This window comes from Mobula birostris, unplaced genomic scaffold (assembly GCF_030028105.1).
Source record: "Mobula birostris isolate sMobBir1 unplaced genomic scaffold, sMobBir1.hap1 scaffold_1874, whole genome shotgun sequence".
Classification (NCBI taxonomy): Eukaryota; Metazoa; Chordata; class Chondrichthyes; order Myliobatiformes; family Myliobatidae; genus Mobula; species Mobula birostris.
Genome location: NW_027274921.1, coordinates 38,311 through 62,682, shown reverse-complemented (window position 1 = coordinate 62,682; position 24,372 = coordinate 38,311). Strand labels below are relative to the sequence as shown.

At 56.3% G+C, this 24,372-nt stretch overlaps 1 protein-coding gene across 2 annotated transcripts in view; it reads left to right on the top strand.

Annotated features, from left to right (window-relative positions):
- Positions 1 to 2,203: 2,203 nt before the first annotated feature.
- Positions 2,204 to 24,372, top strand: part of LOC140192634 (adaptin ear-binding coat-associated protein 2-like) — a 48,816-nt gene continuing 26,647 nt past the window's right edge. The window contains exons 1-5 of one of the 2 annotated variants that reach the window (XM_072250168.1): positions 2,204 to 2,318; positions 5,922 to 6,022; positions 13,655 to 13,759; positions 20,575 to 20,656; positions 21,648 to 21,756. In XM_072250168.1, the coding sequence (XP_072106269.1) occupies positions 2,227 to 2,318; positions 5,922 to 6,022; positions 13,655 to 13,759; positions 20,575 to 20,656; positions 21,648 to 21,756 (489 nt within the window). In that variant the 5' untranslated portion in view covers positions 2,204 to 2,226. The remainder of the gene's footprint in view (positions 2,319 to 5,921; positions 6,023 to 13,654; positions 13,760 to 20,574; positions 20,657 to 21,647; positions 21,757 to 24,372) is intronic. The other variant, XM_072250169.1, reaches the window with a different exon arrangement.

Genomic DNA, 24,372 nt, shown 5'->3' with positions numbered 1-24,372 from the left:
GAGAGAGAGAGAGAGGGGGGAGGGGGAGAGAGAGAGAGTGGGGAGGGGAGAGGGGGGGGGGAGGGGGAGAGGGAGGGGGGGAGAGAGGGGGGGGAGAGAGAGGGGGGAGAGGGAGGGGGGTGAGAGAGAGGGGAGGGGGAGAGAGAGGGGGGAGGGGGAGAGGGAGGGGGAGAGAGAGGGGGGGAGAGAGAGGGGAGGGTGAGAGAGAGGGATGGGGAGAGAGAGGGTGGAAGGGGAGAGAGAGAGGGGAGGGGGAAAGAGAGGGGGAGGGGGAGAGGGAGGGGGGAGAGAGAGAGGGGAGGGTGAGAGAGAGGGGAGAGAGAGAGAGGGGGGAGTGAGAGAGAGGGGAGAGAGAGAGAGAGGGGGGAGGGGGAGAGAGAGAGTGGGGAGGGGGAGAGGGAGGGGGGGGGAGGGGGAGAGGGAGGGGGGAGAGAGGGGGGGGAGAGAGAGGGGGGAGAGGGAGGGGGGTGAGAGAGAGGGGAGGGGGAGAGAGAGAGGGGAGGGTGAGAGAGAGGGGAGGGTGAGAGAGAGGGGAGAGAGAGAGAGGGGGGGGAGAGAGAGGGGGGAGAGGGAGGGGGGTGAGAGAGAGGGGAGGGGGAGAGAGAGAGGGGAGGGTGAGAGAGAGGGGAGAGAGAGAGAGAGGGGGGAGTGAGAGAGAGTGGGGAGAGAGAGAGAGGGGGGGAGAGAGAGAGAGAGAGGGGGGAGGGGGAGAGAGAGAGGGGGGGGAGGGGGAGAGAGAGAGAGTGGGGAGGGGGAGAGGGAGGAGGGGGAGGGGGAGGGGGAGAGGGAGGAGGGGGAGGGAGAGAGGGAGGGGGGGAGAGAGAGGGGGGAGAGGGAGGGGGGTGAGAGAGAGGGAGGGGGAGAGAGAGGGGGGAGGGGGAGAGGGAGGGGGAGAGAGAGGGGGGGAGAGAGAGGGGAGGGTGAGAGAGAGGGATGGGGAGAGAGAGGGGGAGAGGGAGAGGGAGGGGGGAGAGAGGGGGGGGAGAGAGAGGGGGGAGAGGGAGGGGGGTGAGAGAGAGGGGAGGGGGAGAGAGAGGGGGGAGGGGGAGAGGGAGGAGGAGCGGAATAAAGATAGGAGCCTTCAGAGTTCTGCACAGACCTGGCTATGTCACCATTGCCTGCCCGGAGGTTTACACTCTGGCTGGCATGCACAATGCAATCCGGCGGTGAACCCACAACCTCCCCCGTTCCCACCCCACCCCGGGACGTGCCCTCTTCTTCTCGTCGCCACCGCCGCGGCCAGCGACCCAGGAGCAGCCTCTCCCCCCCTGCTCGGCTGTCAGACTTCTGAAGGAAGGGTCCGCGGAACGCATGATCCCCACCACCCGCAACCTCTGCAAAATCTGCAGATGCCGGAGGTCCAAGCCGCAGGGCGCAAAATGCTGGGGCGGGGGGCGAGGAGCAGATTAACCCATAAACACACCACCCAGCTGTTCATTTCCGCCCGCGCTACTTATTCACTTCTGAATTAACACCGACACTCATGTCCTTGCTGCTGCAAGGAGAAGAAAAAGAGGGGAAAAAAAACACGCAGATTTCAAGCCGATTAAACGGGAGGCGAGACGAATCCCATGATATCGGGTGCCAGCATCAAAGATGGCGGCCGGGAACAGGCCGTCCCCGTCACAGCGCCAGCCTCCAAGATGGCTGCTCCATCCCCCCCCACTCCCGTCGCGGCCCTACCCAAGCGCGCCTGCGCAGTGGTGCCCAGACCGACTCTCGGCCCCGCTCCCGCCTGCATTTTAATACTTTCTCCCCTAAATGGTTTACCAGGCAATGAGTAGTCAGCTGAGGGAGGAGGGAATAAAAAAATATAGAGCTGGAGGTTTGCTGAGGCGTTCGTTGGAGTGACAGTGACGTCAACAGCAGGGGCCGCTTGACGTCCTTCCCGCGCTCCGTAACGTTGCCAACGGTGCGAAAAATATATTGCAAAAAAACAAGATGGGAGACAAACCACGAATCGCAGGCTGGTGATGCAGACTAAGGGGCACAGATGAATAAATAAAAATAGGCCGGTGGGTTCGGGGGCTCTGACGTCAAAAGGGGATCGGGGCGGATGTGGAGCGCTTAGTGGAATGGTGGAGGCCGGAAGTGGGGCGGCTGGTGAGGGGCGGAAGTGCAGCGCTGAGTGGAACGGCGGAGGCCGGAAGCGGGGCGGCTGGTGCGGGGCGGAAGCGGGTTGGCGGCGGGTGTTGTTGGGGGGGCGCAGGCGGGGCGCGAAGCGGGATGGCGGAGGGCGGCTGCGAGCGGCTGCTCTGCCTCAAGGACGGGGTGAAGGTTTTCCGGGTCCCGCCGCGGGCCACCAGCCGGGGACACCGGTGAGGACCGGGGGCGGTGGGGACGGGCCCGGCGGAGGCGGTTTGGGCCGACCGCGGGAGGCGGGTGGCTCTGCAGAGGAGCGGGGCTGGGCTTAAGGGGAGGGGCGGGGCAGAAGGGAAGAGGGCGTGGCTTCACGGCGAGGGGCGGGGCTTCAGGACCCAGGGTGGGGCTCGAGGGGAGATGGGAGGGGCTTAAAGGGGTGGGGCTTCGGTGCAGGGGGAGGGGCGTGGCTACCGGAGAAGGGGCGGGGTTTAAGCGGAAGGGGGTGGGACTAGAGCAAAGGGCGGGGCTTATTGGGAAAGGGTGGGTTGAGAGCAAGAGGAGGAGCTACAGGTTAGGGGAGGGGCTTAGAGGGAAGGGGCGTGGCCACAGGAGGAGGAGGGGCGGGGCTTCAGCAGAGGGGTGGGGCCAGGGAAAGTGGGGGGGGTGTAAGGGCGGGGCTTAGAGGGGAAAGGGTGGGGCTTCAGAGCAAGGGGAGCGGCTGCTGGAGAAGAAGGGCGGCCACAGGAGGAGGGGAGGGGCTTAAGCAGAAGGGGGCGGGGCCAGGGCAAAGGGCGGGGCTTAGTAGAAAGGGTGGGGGCTTCAGAGGAATGGGAAATGGGGCAGGGGCAGGGGCAAGAGCTGCAAAAGTGGGGCATGTAGGGAGGGGGAGGGTTACAAGGGGAATGGAGGGGGGGAGGGTTACAAGGGGAATGGAGGGAGGGAGGGTTGGGTGTTCTAAATAGGGGAGAGGAGGGGGAAGGCGGCGGCGGGGAGGGGCAGGAGCTGCAGGACGTGGTGGCGGCGAGGATATGGCAGACAGACTGAATGAGTGTTTTCAGTCAGCCTTCACTGTGGAAGGCTCCAGCACTGAGCTGGAAGTTCGGGAGCGTCGGGGAGAAGTTGCCATTACTCGGGAGAGGGTGCTTGGGCAGCAGACAGGTCCGAAGCTGGGCAGGTCACCCTGGACCAGGTGGTGTGCACCCCAGGCTTCTGAAAGAGCGGGCCGGAAGAGACCGCGGAGGTGTATGAGGAATGATCCTTCAAGAATCAGTTGGGGAAGTTGCAAATGTCGCTCCGCTCTTCAAGGAGGGAGGGAGGCAAGGAAGGGAGGAAATTATAGATCAGTTGGTCGGACCGCAGTGGCTGGGAAGGAGTTGGAATTGATCGTTAAGGGTGAGGTCTCGGGGTACTGGGTGATAAAGTACAGTGTAGTCAGCATGGTTTCCTCGAGGGGAAACCCTTGCCTGACAAATCTGCTGGAATTCTTTGAAGAGATAGCAAGCAGGCAAAGGAGAATTGGTGGATGTTGCGTGCTTCGATTTTCAGAAGGCCTTTGACAAGGTGCCACACATGAGGCTGCCAAACGAGCTACGAGCCCGTATTATTACAGAGAAGATGGATGAAGCAGTGGCTGATTGGCAGGAGGCAAAGAGTGGGACGAAAGGCAGCCTTTCCTGGCTGGTTGCTAGTGACTAGTGGTGTCCCACAGGTGTCTGTGCTGGGACTGGTTCTTCTTACGTTATATGTCAATGACTTCGATGACGGAATTGATGGCTTCACGGCCAAGTTTGCAGATGATATGAAGACGGGTGGAAGGGCAGGTAGTTTTGAAGAAGTACGGAGGCCACACAAAGACTGAGACTGGGAAAAGCGGCAGATGGAACACAGCGCTGGGAAGTGTATGGTCATGCAGTTTGGAGGAAGGAATAAAGGTGTAGACTATGTTATAGGCAGCCAGAAAATTCAGAAGTCTGAGGTGCTAAGGGACTGGAGTCCTTGTGCAGAAGTCCCTAATTTGGCCGAGTCGGTGGTGGGGAAGGCCAGCTCGTCTCAAGAAGAGTCGAATCAAATATTTAATGTCGAGGATTTAGTTAAGGCACCGGTGGGGCCCGGCTTGGGGTAAACCACTCAGAGGATGAATTAGCCGCGTTGGATTGGTGGAGGAGAATCCATGGGCCAAATGCGGTGAATCTGCGCCTGTGCGGTAGGGCGTTATAATGGAGGGGAGAGTCTGGCGAGGGAGAGGGAGCAGGACAGGGAGGGAGAGATAGAGGGAGAAAAAGGGAGAGGGAAATAGAGGGAGATAAAGGAGAGGGAGAGGTAGAGGCCGAGGGAGAGATAGAGAGGGAGAGAGAGAAGGGGAATAAGGGAGAGATAGTAGGAGAGGGAGAAGGGGAGAGGATGAGTGACAGATAGAGGGGGAGAGAGGGAGATGGAGAGATGGAGGGAACGGGACAGTGAAAGGAAGGGGAGGGGCTACGGCGGAAGGGTGGGATTGAAGCGTGAAGGGAGGAGGGAGTGACGAGGAGGGGCGGCAGAGGGAGGGGAGGAGCCGAACCTTGAGGGAGGTTCTGCCCGGGGGTGGGGGCTCTGTGTGCGAGGACGGGGAAGGGCTACACGGGGGGGGGGTGGAGTCGACTCACAGGACAGGAGGGGGGACCAGTACGTAGAGGGGAGGGGGGAGTGGCTACACAGAGAGGGAAGGAACTACGGGGGAATGGGCGGGGCTATGCAGGCAGGGGAGGGGATGCGCAGAGGGGGCGGGGCCACAGAGGGAGAGGGAGGGGCTATTCTTCGAGTGGTGGGGCTACAGGGGGAGAGGGAGGGGATACTCTGCGAGGGGCGGGGCTACAGGGGGAGAGGGAGGGGCTATTCTTCGAGTGGTGGGGCTACAGGGGGAGAGGGAGGGGATACTCTGCGAGGGGCGGGGCTACAGGGGGAGAGGGAGGGGCTACTCTGCGAGGGGCGGGGCTACAGGGGGAGGGGGGCTATCCTTCGAGTGGTGGGGCTACAGGGGGAAAGGGAGGGGATACTCTGCGAGGGGCGGGGCTACAGGGGGAGAGGGAGGGGCTACTCTAAGAGGGGCGGGGCTACAGGGGGAGAGGGTGGGGCCACTCTGAGAGGGGCGGGGCTACAGGGGGAGAGGGAGGGGCTACTCTGAGAGGGGCGGGGCTACAGGGGGAGAGGGTGGGGCTACTCTGAGAGGGGCGGGGCTACAGGGGGAGAGGGTGGGGCTACTCTGAGAGGGGCGGGGCTACAGGGGGAGAGGGTGGGGCTACTCTGAGAGGGGCGGGGCTACAGGGGAGAGGGTGGGGCTACTTTGAGAGGGGCGGGGCTACATGGGGAGAGGGAGGAGCTACTCTGCGAGGGGCGGGGCTACAGGGGGAGAGGGAGGGGCTACTCTGCGAGGGGCGGGGCTATATAGGGAGAGGGAGGGGCTACTCTGCCAGGGGCGGGGCTACAGGGGGAGAGGGTGGGGCTACTCTGCGAGAGGCGGGGCTACAGGGGGAGAGGGTGGGGCTACTCTGAGAGGGGCGGGGCTACAGGGGGAGAGGGTGGGGCTACTCTGAGAGGGGCGGGGCTACAGGGGGAGAGGGTGGGGCTACTCTGAGAGGGGCGGGGCTACAGGGGGAGAGGGTGGGGCTACTCTGAGAGGGGCGGGGCTACAGGGGGAGAGGGAGGGGCTACTCTGCGAGGGGCGGGGCTACAGGGGGAGAGGGTGGGGCTACTTTGAGAGGGGCGGGGCTACAGGAGGAGAGGGAGGGAGCGGCCGCGGAGCGTTTGGGGGAGGGAGGAGAGCCCCTTCGTGACACCCTCTCCCCGCCCCTCTCGGCCCACAGGGCCTCGGACTGGAACCTGGACCGGCCCGACTGGACAGGCCGCCTGCGGATGACCGGCAGGGGGGACCTGGTCTGCGTCCGGCTGGAGGACAGGATGACCGGTGAGTGTCCGACCCGTAATCCCCCCGCACAGGGAGGGAGGGGCGGTCGTGTACGGTGGAGGTCGGTCTCTGGCAGGGGGGACGGGCAGGTCGTGATTCCCTTCCCCCCCTCCCTCCCCCCCGCTCCGCGCTCCGGTTGGGATGTGCGCGCGGCGTGTAGTCGAAGGGGCAGGTGTATCTGCCCTCCAAATCTTCGTCATCATTGGAACATTCAAGGCGATCGCCGACACTTTCAAATCACCTGTAGCTCCCGACTCGTTGAAGGAAGGAAGTCGAATCGTTCTCACTCCTTCTGGCTTCTCCAAGCCTGAATCCCACAACCGTCTCTAGTAACACATTCCACAGATTCACCCACCCTACTCCTCATCTCCGTTCTACATGGATGCCCCTCCAGTCTGAGGCTGTGTCCTCTGGTCCCAGACTCCCGCACTGTAGGAAACATCCTCCCCACATCCACTCTATCTGTGTCCTCTGGTCCGAGACTCCCCCACTACAGGAAACATCCTCTTCACATCCACTCTATCTGTGTCCTCTGGTCCTAGACTCCCCCACAATAGGAAACATCCTCTCCACATCCACTCTATCTGTGTCCTCTGGTCCTAGACTCCCTCACAATAGGAAACATCCTCTCCACATCCACTCTATCTGTGTCCTCTGGTCCTAGACTCCCCCACTACAGGAAACATCCTCTCCACATCCACCCTATCTGTGTCCTCTGGTCCTAGACTCCCCCACTATAGGAAACATCCTCTCCACATCCACTCTATCTGTGTCCTCTGGTCCTAGACTCCCCCACTTTCGGAAACATCCTCTCCACATCCACTCTATCTGTGTCCTCTGGTCCGAGACTCCCCCACTACAGGAAACATCCTCTCCACATCCACCCTATCTGTGTCCTCTGGTCCTAGACTCCCCCCACTACAGGAAACATCCTCTCCACATCCACTCTATCTGGGTCCTCTGGTCCTAGACTCCCCCACTACAGGAAATATCCTCTCCACATCCACTCTATCTGTGTCCTCTGGTCCCAGACTGCCCCACTACAGGAAACATCCTCTCCACATCCACTCTATCTGTGTCCTCTGGTCCTAGACTCCCCCACTACAGGAAACATCCTCTCCACATCCACTCTGTCGAGGCCAGGTTTCAATGAAATCGTCCAGCTCGTACTCTTCTAAACTCCAGCGAGTTTGGGCCCGGAGCCAACAAGAATGCTCCTCCTGTGTTAACCCTTTCCTCCCTGGCATCTTTCTCGTGAACCTGCTCTGGACCCTGCCTGGTCTCAGCACATCCTTTCTGGGATCAGGGGCACAAAACTGCTCAGAGTACTCCCAAGTTGGGCCTCCCCAGTGCCTTATAAAGTTTCAACCTTGCCTCCTTGCTTTCCTGTTCTGGTCCTCTGGGAATGAATGCTAATCCTGCATTTACCTTCCTCTGTATAATATAAAGACAAGTGAACGCAGCAGGCCAGACAGCATCTGCAGGAAGAGGTGCAGTCGACGTTTCAGGCCAAGACCCTTCGTCAGGACTAACTGAAGGAAGAGTGAGTAAGGGATTTGAAAGTGGGAGGGGGAGGGGGAGATCCAAAATGATAGGAGAAGACAGGAGGGGGAGGGATGGAGCCAAGAGCTGGACAGGTGATTGGCAAAAGGGATACGAGAGGATCATGGGACAGGAGGTCCGGGAAGAAGGAAAAGGGGGGGGGGACCCAGAGGATGGGCAAGGGGTATAGTGAGAGGGACAGAGGGAGAAAAAGGCCAGAGAGAGAAAGAATGTGTGTATAAAAATAAATAACGGATGGGGTGCGAGGGGGAGGTGGGGCATTAGCGGAAGTTTGAGAAGTCAATTTTCCTGTCCAGCTCTTGGCTCCATCCCTCCCCCTCCTGTCTTCTCCGATCATTTTGGATCTCCCCCTCCCCCTCCCACTTTCAAATCTCTTACTCACTCTTCCTTCAGTTCGTCCTGACGACGGGTCTCGGCCCGAAACGTGGACTGTACCTCTTCCTAGAGATGCTGCCTGGCCTGCTGCGTTCACCAGCAACTTTGATGTGTGTTGCTTGAATTTCCAGCATCTGCAGATTTCCTTGTGTTTGCGTGTGATATAATGACAATTCCTTTTAGTTTTATACGTTTTTCATACGATTATTTTACGGTTTTGCTATATATAAGGTAATACATTGTGGAAGTTATACAATATATGAGTTTTTTGCATGACCTTTTTTCTCGCTGTCTTGAATGTGCTGTGTACGTTTTGCACTTTGTCTCGATCAGCTGTGCCCACGTGTGCTCGAATGATAATTACATTTGATTGGATTTGATTCAATTGGCAGTATACAGCCGATTCCGGTTAATTGGGACCCATTGCGACCAGTGCGTCTTGGCTCAGTTGATCGGCCGCCCCAGAAGTTTCCTGGAGGTTGTTCAAAAGGTTTTAAGATGCCAAAGCTTAAGAAGGCTTATGGGGGGTTAGCTTTCATAAGTCAAAGGATAGAGTTTAAGAGTCGTGATGTAATGATGCAGCTCTATAAAACTCTGGATAGGCCACACTTGGAGTACTGTGTCCAGTTCTGGTCGTCTCACTATAGGAAGGATGTGGAAGCATTGGAAAGGGTACAGAGGAGATTTACCAGGATGCTGCCTGGCTTAGAGAGTATGCATTATGATCAGAGATTAAGGGAGCTAGGGCTTTACTCTTTGGAGAGAAGGAGGATGAGAGGAGACGTGATAGAGGTGTACAAGATAATAAGAGGAATAGATAGAGTGGATAGCCAGCGCCTCTTCCCCAGGGCACCACTGCTCAGTACAAGGGGACATGGCTTTAAGGTATGGGGTGGGAAGTTGAAGGGGGATATTAGAGGAAGGTTTTTTACTCAGAGAGTGGTTGGTGCGTGGAATGCACTGCCTGAGTCAGTGGTGGAGGGAGATACACTAGTGAAGATTAAGAGACTACTAGACAGGTATATGGAGGAATTAAAGGTGGGGGGTTATATGGGAGGCAGGGTTTGAGGGTCAGCACAACATTGTGGGCCAAAGGGCCTGTACTGTGCTGTACTATTCTCTGTTCTATGTTCAAACTGCTGTTTAATTAAGTGACACATTAGGTATTTGCAAGAAACAGAAAGCAACTTAGAACTCTACCAGGACTACAAATCTGTAATCATCATCATTACTTGCCGTGAGGCATGACATCATCACTGCGTGCTGTGTCATATGACGGAGGCAACCATGATTGTTCTTGGCAAAGTTTTTGAAAGAAGTGGTTGGATCGGGGGGCGGGGGGGGGGGCGTTGGTGGTGTGGGGGAGGTTAGCTAGCTGAGTTAGTTTTGGCTTAAACCTTCCCCAAGGGTGACCTGCAGGCTAGCGGAGAGAAGGAGAGCCTTACACCTCCTTTCCTATCTCCGGCCGCCCACCCATTGCTAGAAACCCGCATCTTAGTTCCTGATGCTTATCAGGGCTGCGTACTGTGTACCTCCTTTACCCCCTGTATGCCCCACGACCGTGTGGCCCCCCACGGCTCCGATCTGCTGATTAAATCTGCCGACGACACTACACCGATTGGCCTCGTCTCAAAACGATAACGAGGTGGCCCGCGGGGAAGAAGTCATCTCTGTGACGCGGCGGCGTCAAGCAAACAACCTCTCCCTCAACGTCGCACGAACGAAGGAGCTGGTCGTGGACGACAGGGGGATCGGAGACGGGCAAACCCCTATTGGCATCAATGGCTCGGCGGTTGAGAGGGTGAACAGCTTCAAGTTCCTCGGCGTAAACATCACCGAAGATCTCGCGTGGTCTGTACGCACCAGCAGCATCTCTTTCACCTCGAATTTTTCGAGGAAGTTTGGTGTGGGCCCTGAAATCCTCAGAACTTTCTGCAGGGGCACAACTGAGAGCATCCTGACTGGCTGCATCACTGCCTGGTACGGGAACCGTACCTCCCTCGATCGCAGGGCTCTGCAGAGGGCGGTGCGGACAGCCCGGCGCATCTGTCGACGTGAACTTCCCATAATTTATATTTATATTATGTAACACGCTGTGGAGATTCAGTGCTAGTGAAATGGCTTCGCTGTACTGTTTCACTGCTGAGGGAATAGCGTTTTCTCTGTAGCAGCAATGTTTGGGTTGTGGCTGGAGATAACAGGATTGTGGTTGTGCACGTTGGCCAACCAGGATTTTGTTGCTCCGCCCTGTGGATCAGGAAGGAGACTTTTCGCGGTCTTCGGCCGGGGAGAAGACGCGAATGGAGGGAGTTGGTAGCCCGCCGGACGGGGTGGACTCGGAGCGTGGGTCTGAAGGGCGGCGACGGTCGGAGGAGGTCGATGGTGGACGATCGACTTACCAGTGAGGTCCAACTTTGCGCCACAGACTGTTTCATAAGATCGGGCCCTTACTTCTTCGTTTCTCTACTAACTATATCGTCGTTGTGGCTATCCCTTGAGGTCGAGGACGACGGTCTTCGTTTCGTTGACCTACTTACGGGCCCTCAAGTGCCTAACCATATAGTATGGTTCTGGAAAACGTTGTCTCATTTTTGCTATGTTCTGTACCCGGGTGAGAAGATGGCGGCACGAGGGCAGCGCGCGCGGCCTCTCCGGTGATGAATATCTGTTATCTGTCAGGTAGGGGACCGTGCACAATCCTGATTTGATGGAGACGGACGTGAGAGCGCGGGGCAACATCTGGAAAACTTCTGAAATGCCCGCTTGGCTGCCGCTGCTACTGTGTGGTAACAGGAATCTCCGGTGCAGAAGGCCCCGAAATCCTCGGCTTTGCGTGTTTCGGCGGCCGGGGACAGGTCGAAGGCGCTGGGCAGAGGATGGAGCTCGGGAGCCTGTATCGGAGAGGAAAGATGTCAACAAAATTGAGAGAGTACAGAGGAGATTTACTGGAATGTTACCTGGGTTTCATCTCCTAAGTTACAGAGAAAGGTTGAACAAGTTGGGTCTTTATTCTCTGGAGCGTAGAAGGTTGAGGGGGGACTTGATAGAGATATTTAAAATTATGAGGGGGATAGATAGAGTTGACGTGGATAGGCTTTTTCCATTGAGAGTGGGGGAGATTCAAACAAGAGGACATGAGTTGAGAGTTAAAGGACAAAGGTTTAGAGACAACACGAGGGGGAACTTCTTTACTCAGAGAGTGGTAGGTGTGTGGAACGAGAAGTGGTCGAGGCAGGTTCGATGTTGTCGTTTAAAATTAAATTGGATAGATATATGGACAGGAAAGGAATGGAGGGTTATGGGCTGAGTGCAGGTCGGTGGGACTGGGTGAGAGTAAGAGTTCGGCACGGACTAGAAGGGCCAAGATGGCCTGTTTCCGTGCTGTAATTGTTATATGGTTATATGACGTGTCCCGGTTGACCGAAATCCAGAGTAATTTTTATTTTTAAGCAAGACAGAGAGACGGTGAGGGTGGGGAGTGAGAAGGTGAGGAGTGGGGGAGAGGAAGAGCGAGTTTGAAAGGGAGGTGGGGAGAGGGATTAGCAGTGAGTGAGGGAGAGAGGAGACGGGAGACAAATTGGAGAACGGGATGGAGAGATCGTGTGAGGCAGGAGGAGGTTAGGAAGCGTGGGGGGAGAGGCGATGGACAGAGGGAAGCAGAAAGGGGGGAGATTGATAGGGGGAGAGAGAGGGAGATATTAATTCCACAGTCATTATTTCAATAAACTCAATGTGCGGTGTGGTGGGGGCGTGGGGGGGTAGAATGGCTCAAAGTCCATTACCGGCTTGCTGAGGCGGGGGGGGGGGGTTGGGAGAGGGTTAATGGTGACTTGCGGTGTGCCTCAGGGATCTGTACTGGGTCCAGTGTTATTTGTCATATATATTAATGATCTGGATGATGGGGTGGTAAATTGGATGAGTCAGTATGCAGATGATACTAAGATAGGTGGAGCTGTGGATAATGAAGTAGGTTTTCAAAGCTTGCAGAGAGATTTAGGCCAGTTAGAAGAGTGGGCTGAAAGATGGCAGATGGAGTTTAATGCTGATAAATGTGAGGTGCTACATTTTGGTAGGATTAATCAAAATAGGACATACATGGTAAATGGTAGGGCATTGAAGAATGCAGTAGATCAGAGGGATCTAGGAATAATGGTGCATAGTTCCCTGAAGGTGGAATCTCATGTGGATAGGGTGGTGAAGAAAGCTTTTGGTTTGCTGGCCTTTATAAATCAGAGCATTGAGTATAGGAGTTGGGATGTAGTGTTGAAATTGTACAAGGCATCGGTGAGGCCAAATTTGGAGTATCGTGTATAGTTCTGGTCACCGAATGATAGGAAAAATGTCAACAAAATTGAGGGAGTACAGAGAAGATTTACTAGAATGTTACCTGTGTTTCATCTCCTAAGTTACAGAGAAAGGTTGAACAAGTTAGGTCTTTATTCTCTGGAGCGTAGAAGGTTGAGGGGGAACTTGATAGAGGTATTTAAAATTATGAGGGGGATAGATAGAGTCGACGTGGATAGGTTTTTTCCATTGAGAGTGGGGGCGATTCAAACAAGAGGACATGAGTTGAGAGTTAAAGGACAAAAGTTTAGGGTAACACGAGGGGGAACTTCTTTACTCAGAGAGTGGTCGCTGTGTGGAACGAGAAGTGGTCGAGGCAGGTTCGATGTTGTCGTTTAAAGTTAAATTGGATAGATATATGGACAGGAAAGGAATGGAGGCTTATGGGCTGAGTGCAGTTCGTTCCTCGGGAGCCCAGCTGCAAAAAACATATGAAAGAACGAGAAGGAAAAGATAAAAACAAACACAATTCGCACAAGAAGACAGATTTTAGACCAAGTTTCAGAGTTCCTGGCTGCCCAGCTTGCAATACCATCAACCCGCCACTGGAGGGCAGCACTGACTGGACAATATTTATATACCTGCACGTTTATATAAAATAGTAATATATGTTATACGTGCATACACATATGTTTAATGAGCAGTTTAATTGTTAGCTTTTTTATATTGCTGTTAATAATAATTTTATTAATAATAGTGTTGGCACGTGGCCAAGTGGTTAAGGCGTTCGTCTAGTGATCTGAAGGTCGCCAGTTCGAGCCTTGGCTGGGGCAGCGTGTTGTGTCCTTGAGCGAGGCACTTAACCACGCATTGCTCTGCGGCGACACCGCGTGGGTCCTAGTGCCCTTCCCTTGGACAACATCGGTGGCGTGGAGAGGGGAGACTTGCAGTATGGGCAACTGCCGGTCTTCCGTACAATCCTTGCCCAGGCCCTGCGTCATGGAAACCTTCCAAGGAGCAAATCTGTGGTCTCACAAGACTAACGGGTGCCTCTAAATAATAATTTTAACGTTAAACAAAACTCCCTCCTTCTGTGACCCTTTCCCCCCCCCCCCGCCCCGTCGTCCCTTTTGACTGCGAGGGGGCCAGGGGTCTCCGAGGGGAGGGTGGCGAAGGTGGAAGAGGGTCGGAGGCCGATCGTGGCGGGGTTTCCCCGCTGTCCGTCCCCTGGGGTGACGACAAGCCCCCTCCCCACCGGAGGGTGGATCGGCGAGGCGTGCGCGGGGACGAGTGGGGGAGGGGCGCGGAGAGAGCCTGGTTACACCCGGGGGAGCAGCCGCCTCTCCCCCCCCATTACCCCCCACCCCACTCCGGCCCTCCCGCTGACCGCCTGCTCTCTCTGTGACACAGGGGAACTGTTCGCCGAAGCCCCCATCGACACGTACCCCGGGATCGCGCTGGAGAGCGTCACAGACTCGAGCCGATACTTTGTGCTCCGTATCCAGGATGGAACTGGTAGGGAAGGAGGGAAGGAGAGGGGGGGGGGAGAAAGAGAGAGAGAGAGAGAGAGAGAGAGAGAGAGACACGGAGGGAGATAGAGTAGGACGGAAAGAGAGACAGGCAGACTGAGAGGATGAGAGAGAGAGAGTGTGTGTGTGTGAAAGGGAGGAAGAGTAAGTCAGAAGGAAGGAGGGGGAATTAAATCCTCGATATTAGGGAGCCGGGTCGAGCTGGCTGTTCGCCTGTTCTGTTCCGGTGCCTTCCAGTTGGCGTAGCAGGCCGTCGGCCGCCTAATTTCACAGCAGGGAGCCAGGCCCATCGACCCCTCTTCCCTGCGCCGTCCCGCACACCCATTCAAGACGATCCCCCTCTGCCCCTGTTTGTCCCGTCCCCTCTAACCCGGCCTCTCCCAACCTCTTTTGCCCCGGAAGGAACTCTTGATTTTCCAGGCCGGGAACCCCCGCGTAAAAAGAATTAGTGAATCTAAAGCTCCCCGTATTTCAGCGTGATCAGCAGGTAACAACATTCCTCCCCGCAAAAAAATTACCAACGCTCTTTTGAGCAGAGAGCGAACTTTTTGCCGACCTTTCTTGGAAGCAAAAAAAAACAGGTAATTAAGCCTGGGCCTCCTGCCCCATGATCCTCTCGTATCCCCTTTGCCAGTCACCTGTCCAGCTCTTGGCTCCATCCCTCCCCCTCCTGTCTTCTCCTATCATTTTGGATCCCCCATAACCCTCCCGCTTTCAAATCTCTTACTCACTCTTCCCTCAGTTAGTCCTGACGAAGGGTCTCGGCCCGAAACGTCGACTGTACCTCTTCCTAGAGATGCTGCCTGGCCTGCTGCGTTCGCCAGCAACTTTGACGTGTGTTGCTTGAATTTCCAGCATCTGCAGATTTCCTTGTGTTGGCGTAGTTAAATTTTGCTTATCTCCCCTTCAAAAATTTTAAAACCTCATCGGGCAAACCAGATGAATTCCTGCGAGGCCGAAATTGCGATTTAATTTTTTTTCTTCCGGACGAAAGCTTCCCTCCAATTTCCTACTGCACCGGTAGTTTTTTGGCTCCCAGATGTCGGTCGGCTGAGGGTAAGGGGAGGTTTGGCGGGGTGGGTGGAATTCGGGAGGGAGGGGCTGACGTCACGTCCGAAAATGAACTCAAGGTTCTGCCTGCCCTCCGTGCAATGCGGTGCTCACCGATTATCACCCGACTGTCCTCCCCTCCGGGCAATACAGCGCTCACAGACGCCTGACGAGATTGGTAACGGCTTGGTCACTCCCCAGCAAAGCGAACGCTGGGGTTCAACGGAGTTCGAAAAACTATGTTTTATTCTTCCAACCACGGTCTCTCTCTCAGAACCCCGGTTGACACACCCTGCTCCAAACCTCTCCTATCCGTGTCCCTGTCCGAGTGTCGTTAACGTACCTGCCTCGACCACTCCCCCCGGCAGCTCCTTCCACAGACGGACCACCGTATCCCTCTAAACCTCTCCTATCCGTATCCCTGTCCACAGACCGACCACCGTATCCCTCTAAACCTCTCCTATCCGTGTCCCTGTCCACAGACGGACCACCGTATCCCTCTAAACCTCTCCTATCCGTGTCCCTGTCCACAGACGGACCACCGTATCCCTCTAAACCTCTCCTATCCATGTCCCTCTCCACAGACGGACCACCGTATCCCTCTAAACCTCTCCTATCCGTATCCCTGTCCACAGACGGGCCACCGTATCCCTCTAAACCTCTCCTATCCGTGTCCCTGTCCACAGACGGACCACCGTATCCCTCTAAACCTCTCCTATCCGTATCCCTGTCCACAGACGGACCACCGTATCCCTCTAAACCTCTCCTATCCGTGTCCCTGTCCACAGACGGACCACCGTATCCCTCTAAACCTCTCCTATCCGTGTCCCTGTCCACAGACGGACCACCGTATCCCTCTAAACCTCTCCTATCCGTGTCCCTGTCCACAGACGGACCACCGTATCCCTCTAAACCTCTCCTATCCGTGTCCCTGTCCACAGACGGACCACCGTATCCCTCTAAACCTTCCCTGTCCGTGTCCCTGTCCACAGACGGACCACCGTATCCCTCTAAACCTTCCCTGTCCGTGTCCCTGTCCACAGACGGACCACCGTATCCCTCTAAACCTCTCCTATCCGTGTCCCTGTCCACAGACGGACCACCGTATCCCTCTAAACCTTCCCTGTCCGTGTCCCTGTCCACAGACGGACCACCGTATCCCTCTAAACCTCTCCTATCCGTGTCCCTGTCCACAGACGGACCACCGTATCCCTCTAAACCTTCCCTGTCCGTGTCCCTGTCCACAGACGGACCACCGTATCCCTCTAAACCTCTCCTATCCGTGTCCCTGTCCACAGACGGACCACCGTATCCCTCTAAACCTCTCCTATCCGTGTCCCTGTCCACAGACGGACCACCGTATCCCTCTAAACCTCTCCTGTCCGTGTCCCTGTCCACAGACGGACCACCGTATCCCTCTAAACCTCTCCTATCCGTGTCCCTGTCCACAGACGGACCACCGTATCCCTCTAAACCTCTCCTATCCGTGTCCCTGTCCACAGACGGACCACCGTATCCCTCTAAACCTTCCCTGTCCGTGTCCCTGTCCACAGACGGACCACCGTATCCCTCTAAACCTCTCCTATCCGTGTCCCTGTCCACAGACGGACCACCGTATCCCTCTAAACCTCTCCTATCCGTGTCCCTGTCCACAGACGGACCACCGTATCCCTCTAAACCTCTCCTGTCCGTGTCCCTGTCCACAGACGGACCACCGTATCCCTCTAAACCTCTCCTATCCATGTCCCTGTCCACAGATGGACCACCGTATCCCTCTAAACCTTCCCTGTCCGTGTCCCTGTCCACAGACGGACCACCGTATCCCTCTAAACCTTCCCTATCCGTGTCCCTGTCCACAGACGGACCACCGTATCCCTCTAAACCTCTCCTATCCGTGTCCCTGTCCACAGACGGACCACCGTATCCCTCTAAACCTTCCCTGTCCGTGTCCCTGTCCACAGACGGACCACCGTATCCCTCTAAACCTCTCCTATCCGTGTCCCTGTCCACAGACGGACCACCGTATCCCTCTAAACCTCTCCTGTCCGTGTCCCTGTCCACAGACGGACCACCGTATCCCTCTAAACCTCTCCTATCCGTGTCCCTGTCCACAGACGGACCACCGTATCCCTCTAAACCTCTCCTATCCGTGTCCCTGTCCACAGACGGACCACCGTATCCCTCTAAACCTCTCCTATCCATGTCCCTCTCCACAGACGGACCACCGTATCCCTCTAAACCTCTCCTATCCGTGTCCCTGTCCACAGACAGACCACCGTATCCCTCTAAACCTCTCCTATCCGTGTCCCTGTCCACAGACGGACCACCGTATCCCTCTAAACCTCTCCTATCCGTGTCCCTGTCCACAGACGGACCACCGTATCCCTCTAAACCTCTCCTGTCCGTGTCCCTGTCCACAGACGGACCACCGTATCCCTCTAAACCTCTCCTATCCGTGTCCCTGTCCACAGACGGACCACCGTTTCCCTCTGAACCTTCCCTGTCCGTGTCCCTCTCCACAGACGGACCACCGTATCCCTCTAAACCTTCCCTGTCCGTGTCCCTGTCCACAGATGGACCACCGTATCCCTCTAAACCTCTCCTATCCGTGTCCCTCTCCACAGACGGACCACCGTATCCCTCTAAACCTTCCCTGTCCGTGTCCCTGTCCACAGATGGACCACCGTATCCCTCTAAACCTCTCCTATCCGTGTCCCTGTCCACAGACGGACCACCGTATCCCTCTAAACCTCTCCTATCCGTGTCCCTCTCCACAGACGGACCACCGTATCCCTCTAAACCTTCCCTGTCCGTGTCCCTGTCCACAGATGGACCACCGTATCCCTCTAAACCTCTCCTATCCGTGTCCCTGTCCACAGACGGACCACTGTATCCCTCTAAACCTTCCCTGTCCATGTCCCTGTCCACAGACGGACCACCGTATCCCTCTAAACCTCTCCTATCCGTGTCCCTGTCCGAGTGTCGTTAATGTACCTGCCTCGACCACTTCCTCTGGCAGCTCCTTCCACAGACGGACCACCGTATCCCTCTAAACCTCTCCTATCCGTGTCCCTGTCCACAGACGGACCACCGTATCCCTCTGAACCTTCCCTGTCCGTGTCCCTCTCCACAGACGGACCACCGTATCCCTCTAAACCTTCCCTGTCCGTGTCCCTGTCCACAGATGGACCACCGTATCCCTCTAAACCTCTCCTATCCGTGTCCCTGTCCACAGACGGACCACTGTATCCCTCTAAACCTCTCCTATCCGTGTCCCTGTCCACAGACGGACCACCGTATCCCTCTGAACCTTCCCTGTCCGTGTCCCTCTCCACAGACGGACCACCGTATCCCTCTAAACCTTCCCTGTCCGTGTCCCTGTCCACAGACGGACCACCGTATCCCTCTAAACCTCTCCTATCCGTGTCCCTGTCCACAGACAGACCACCGTATCCCTCTAAACCTCTCCTATCCGTGTCCCTGTCCACAGACGGACCACCGTATCCCTCTAAACCTTCCCTGTCCGTGTCCCTGTCCACAGACGGACCACCGTATCCCTCTAAACCTCTCCTATCCGTGTCCCTGTCCACAGACGGACCACCGTATCCCTCTAAACCTCTCCTCTCCGTGTCCCTGTCCACAGACGGACCACCGTATCCCTCTAAACCTCTCCTGTCCGTGTCCCTGTCCACAGACGGACCACCGTATCCCTCTAAACCTCTCCTGTCCGTGTCCCTGTCCACAGACGGACCACCGTATCCCTCTAAACCTCTCCTATCCGTGTCCCTGTCCACAGACGGACCACCGTATCCCTCTAAACCTTCCCTGTCCGTGTCCCTGTCCACAGACGGACCACCGTATCCCTCTAAACCTCTCCTACCCGTGTCCCTGTCCACAGACGGACCACCGTATCCCTCTGAACCTCTCCTATCCGTGTCCCTGTCCACAGACGGACCACCGTATCCCTCTAAACCTTCCCTGTCCGTGTCCCTGTCCACAGACGGACCACCGTATCCCTCTAAACCTCTCCTATCCGTGTCCCTGTCCACAGACGGACCACCGTATCCCTCTGAACCTTCCCTGTCCGTGTCCCTCTCCACAGACGGACCACCGTATCCCTCTAAACCTTCCCTGTCCGTGTCCCTGTCCACAGACGGACCACCATATCCCTCTAAACCTCTCCTATCCGTGTCCCTGTCCACAGACGGACCACCGTATCCCTCTAAACCTCTCCTATCCGTGTCCCTGTCCACAGACGGACCACTGTATCCCTCTAAACCTCTCCTATCCGTGTCCCTGTCCACAGACGGACCACCGTATCCCTCTAAACCTCTCCTATCCGTGTCCCTGTCCACAGACGGACCACTGTATCCCTCTAAACCTCTCCTATCCGTGTCCCTGTCCACAGACGGACCACCATATCCCTCTAAACCTCTCCTATCCGTGTCCCTGTCCGAGTGTTGTTAATGTACCTGCCTCGACCACTTCCCCCGGCAGCTCCTTCCACAGACGGACCACCGTATCCCTCTAAACCTCTCCTATCCGTGTCCCTGTCCACAGACGGACCACCGTATCCCTCTAAACCTCTCCTATCCGTGTCCCTGTCCACAGACGGACCACCGTATCCCTCTAAACCTTCCCTGTCCGTGTCCCTGTCCACAGACGGACCACTGTATCCCTCTAAACCTTCCCTGTCCATGTCCCTGTCCACAGACGGACCACCGTATCCCTCTAAACCTCTCCTATCCGTGTCCCTGTCCACAGACGGACCACCGTATCCCTCTAAACCTCTCCTATCCGTGTCCCTGTCCACAGACGGACCACCGTATCCCTCTAAACCTCTCCTATCCGTGTCCCTGTCCACAGACGGACCACCGTATCCCTCTAAACCTCTCCTATCCGTGTCCCTGTCCACAGACGGACCACCGTATCCCTCTAAACCTCTCCTGTCCGTGTCCCTGTCCACAGACGGACCACCGTATCCCTCTAAACCTCTCCTATCCGTGTCCCTGTCCACAGACGGACCACCGTATCCCTCTAAACCTTCCCTATCCGTGTCCCTGTCCGCAGACGGACCACCGTATCCCTCTAAACCTCTCCTATCCGTGTCCCTGTCCACAGACGGACCACCGTATCCCTCTAAACCTCTCCTATCCATGTCCCTGTCCACAGACGGACCACCGTATCCCTCTAAACCTCTCCTATCCGTGTCCCTGTCCACAGACGGACCACCGTATCCCTCTAAACCTCTCCTATCCGTGTCCCTGTCCGAGTGTCGTTAATGTACCTGCCTCGACCGCTTCTCCCATCAGCTCCTTCCACAGACGGACCACCCTCTGGGTGAAAAAGTTGCCCCTCGGGTCCCTATTAAATCTCTCTCCCCCCTCTCACCTTAAACCCTGTGCCCTCTGGTTCTCGATTCCCCGACCCTGGGGGGAAAGGTCTGTGCACGTTCACCCTATCCGTACCCCTCGTGGTTTTACACACCTCTGTAAGGTCACCCCTATGCTCTTAGGAATAAAGTCCCGACCTGCCCGACCCCTCTCCGTAACTCAGTCCCTCGAGTCCCGGCGACATCCTCGTAAATCTCCCTCCGCACTCTCTCCAGCTCAGCGGCATCTTTCATACAGCGGGGCGACCGAAACTGAGCACCGTACTCCGAGCGCGGCCTCACAGACGTCTCGTACGACTGCGACGACTCATTCGTTTTTCTCTCTTCCCCCCCGTCCCCGTCCCTCCCTTCTCTCCCAGGCCGGACAGCCTTCATCGGAGTGGGGTTCAGCGATCGGGGGGATGCCTTCGATTTCAACGTGGCTCTTCAGGACCACTTCAGGTAGGTCGGCCGAGGAGGGGCAGCGAGGGGGGAGTTGCCCGGGGGAGGGGGGTGGGTGGGAAGGGCAGGGGAGGGAAAACTTCTGAAAAGCCTGGAGGGAGTGGACGTGTGGGAGAGATATAGAGAGTGAGACAGAGAGAGAGACCAGAGAGAGACAGAGAGAGTGTGTGAGAGAGAGAGAGACAGCGAGAGAGACAGACAGAGTGTGAGAGAGAGAGGGGGAAGAGGGACAGAGAGAGAGATAGAGTGTGAGAGAGTGAGACAGAGAGAGTGACAGACAGAGACAGAGAAAGTGTGTGAGAGAGAGAGACAGCGAGAGAGACAGACAGAGTGTGAGAGAGAGAGGGGGAAGAGGGACAGAGAGAGAGATAGAGTGTGAGAGAGTGAGACAGAGAGAGTGACAGACAGAGACAGAGAGAGTGTGTGAGAGAGAGAGACAGCGAGAGAGACAGGCAGAGTGTGAGAGAGAGAGGGGGAAGAGGGACAGAGAGAAAGATAGTGTGAGAGAGTGAGACAGAGAGAGTGACAGACAGAGGGAGAGACCAGAGAGAGACAGACAGAGAGAGTGACAGACAGAGAGAGAGAGAGTGTGTGAGAGAGAGAGAGTGTGTGAGACAGAGAGAGAGACAGCGAGAGAGAGAGAGAGAGAAATAGTTAAGGGAGGAAGGAGAAGCAGAGAGAAGACGTGTGAGAGAGAGAAAGAGAGAGGGAGGGTCTTATAATCCCAGAGGACACAGCCTCAGAACAGAGGGACGTCCCATTCAGAACAGAGATGGGGAGGAATTTCTTTATCCGGTGGGTGAGTCTATGGAATTCGCGGCCATGGAGGCCGAGTCGTTGGGAGTATTTAAAGCGGAGGTCGACGGGTTCTGGATTAGCCAGGACGTCAAAGGTCGCGGGGTTGAGAGGGATAGTAACCCAGCCGCGACAGGCCAAGTGGCCTCCCTCTGCCCCTCCACCTCAAGCTCTCGTTCCCCCCCCCATCTGACAGGTCGCTGAGGGGGACCTCGGGGTCCCCCGCGAGGGGCAAGGAGGCCGAGCCCGAGCCCAGTTTGGACCTGGGCTTCAAGGAAGGCGAGACGATCGAACTCCATATCGAGGTAGGTCATGGCCGGGGGGGGGTGGAGCTGCGTCTCTGGCGCGGGCGCCGGGTGTAGACCGCGAGTCCTGGTTACGCGACCACTGGCGCCAGGCGGACAGTCTCCGAAGAGTTTTGACTGGGGCCGAGAGGGGGGTGGGGAGTCGCCGGTCTTGCGAAGTCACTGCCCAGAAGCCGCCGATGGTAAACTTGCTCGTGCAGAAAAAATTCGCCAAGGACGATCGCGGTCATTGGAAAACCGCGATCGTCAGCCCCCCCCCCCCCCCCCGGTCGCATGGCATGGCACGTTAACGATGGAACGAGACGGGGGCGGCGGGAGAGAGTGTTCGACAGGCCGGCCGTCGTCAGTCAGGGCGCGCAGTACGGGAGTCGGGGGGCACGTCCCGGTTGTGCGAGATGTCAGCTGGGAGTATGGTGTTCGATTTTGGTCGCCCTGATGCCGCTGAGCTGGAACGAGTGCGGAGGGAGATTTACGAGGATGTCGCCGGGACTCGAGGGACGGAGTTACGGAGAGAGGTCGGGGCAGGTCGGGACCTTATTCCTTGGACCTTACAGAAGTGTGTAAGACCACGAGGGGCACGGATAGGGTGAATGTGCACAGACCTTTCCCCCCAGGGTCGGGGAATCAAGAACCAGAGGGCACAGGGTTAAGGTGAGAAGGGGTAAGATTTTTAACAAGACAGCTTATTCACCCAGACGGTGGTCTGTCTGTGGAAGGAGCTGCCGGGGGAAGTGGTCGGGGCAGGTACATTAACGAGGCTCGGACTGGTGTTTGGTTAGCCTGGACATCAAAGGTCACGGGGCGAGTGCAGGAGAACGGGGTCGAGAGGGATAGTAGACTAGACCGACGGGCCGAATGGCCTAATTCTGTCCCCCCCTCGCCTCGTGGCCTAACATTGCTGCGACACGCAGCACTGTGAGCACTGAGAGATTAGTGACTTGGCTTCCGATGGCACTGGTTCCGACATCGAACGTCACCGAGGCTGTCCGGGATCACCTGGAGAGACGGAAGCGAGCGGGACGGGAGAAACCCGCAGAGGAACCGTGCGGGTTCTCGGGATAACCTACCAGCCCACCTTCTCTTCAAACCGTGCAACAGTGTGACCCCACAGAACCGACGCCGTTTTTAAAAGCAAATATTGAACTGACTTTGTCTCTTACATCCTTCACCTACACGAGGGGTAAAGACCTTTACGTTACCTCTCCGTCGAAATGTACGCTCTGCAACTTACTAGCAATTTGTCGTAAATGGTACGTACAACAGGACAATCTGGAGGAACAATTTCTATCATAGTGCATGCATTACTAAATGACAATAAAAGAGGACTGTGTGTTCTCATAATCTTAATCTAAATCAGTACAACACAGAGATGCAATTATGTCAACGTGCGTTAATCAGTCCGATGGCCTGGTGGGAGAAGCTGTCCCGGAGCCTGTTGGTCCTGGCTTTTACGCTGTGGTACCGTTTTCCCGGATGGTAGCAGCTGGGACAGTTTGTGGTTGGGGATGACTCAGGTCCCCAATGACCCTCCGGGCCCTTTTTACGCACCCGTCTCTGTAAATGTCCTGAATCGTGGGAAGTTCACGCCTACGGATGCGCCGGGCTGTCCGCACCCACTCTCTGCAGGGTCCTGCGATCGAGGGAGGTACGGTTCCCGTGCCAGGCAGTGATGCGGCCAGTCAGGATGCTCTCAATTGTGCCCCTGTAGGAAAGGATTTGGGGGCCCACACCGAACTTCTTCAACCGTCTGAGGGGAGAGAGGCACTGTTCTGCCTTTTTCACACACACAGCCGGTGTGCACAGACCACGCGAGATCCCCGGTGATGTTTATACCGAGGAACTAAAAGCTGTTCACCCTCCCAACCCCGGATCCATTGATGCCAATAGGGGTTAGCCCGTCTCCATTCATAGTCAAAGTCATACTTTATTGATCCCAGGGGGAAATTGGTTTTCATTACAGTTGCACCATAAATAATAAATAGCCGTAGAACCATAAATAGTTAAATAGTAATATGTAAATTATGCCAGGAAATTAGTCCAGGCCAGCCTATTGGCTCAGGGTGTCTGACCCTCCAAGGGAGGAGTTGTAAAGTTTGATGGCCACAGGCAGGAATGACTTCCTATGACGCTCTGTGCTGCATCTCGGAGGAATGAGTCTCTGGCTGAATGTACTCCTGTGCCCAACCAGTACATTATGTAGTGGATGGGAGACATTGTCCAAGATGGCATGCAACTTGGACAGCATCCTCTTTTCAGACACCACCGTCAGAGAGTCCAGTTCCATCCCCACAACATCACTGGCCTTACGGATGAGTTTGTTGATTCTGTTGGTGTCTGCTACCCTCAGCCTGCTGCCCCAGCACACAACAGTAAACATGATAGCACTTTCCCCTCTGAACCAGGCAGCATCCTGGTAAATCTCCTCTGTACCCTTTCCAATGCTTCCACATCCTTCCTATAGTGGGGCGACCAGAACTGGACACAGTACTCCAAGTGTGGCCTAACCAGAGTTTTATAGAGCTGCATCATTACCCCGCGACTCTTAAACTCCATCCCTCGACTTATGAAAGCTAACACCCCATAAGCTTTCTTAACTACCCTATCCACCTGTGAGGC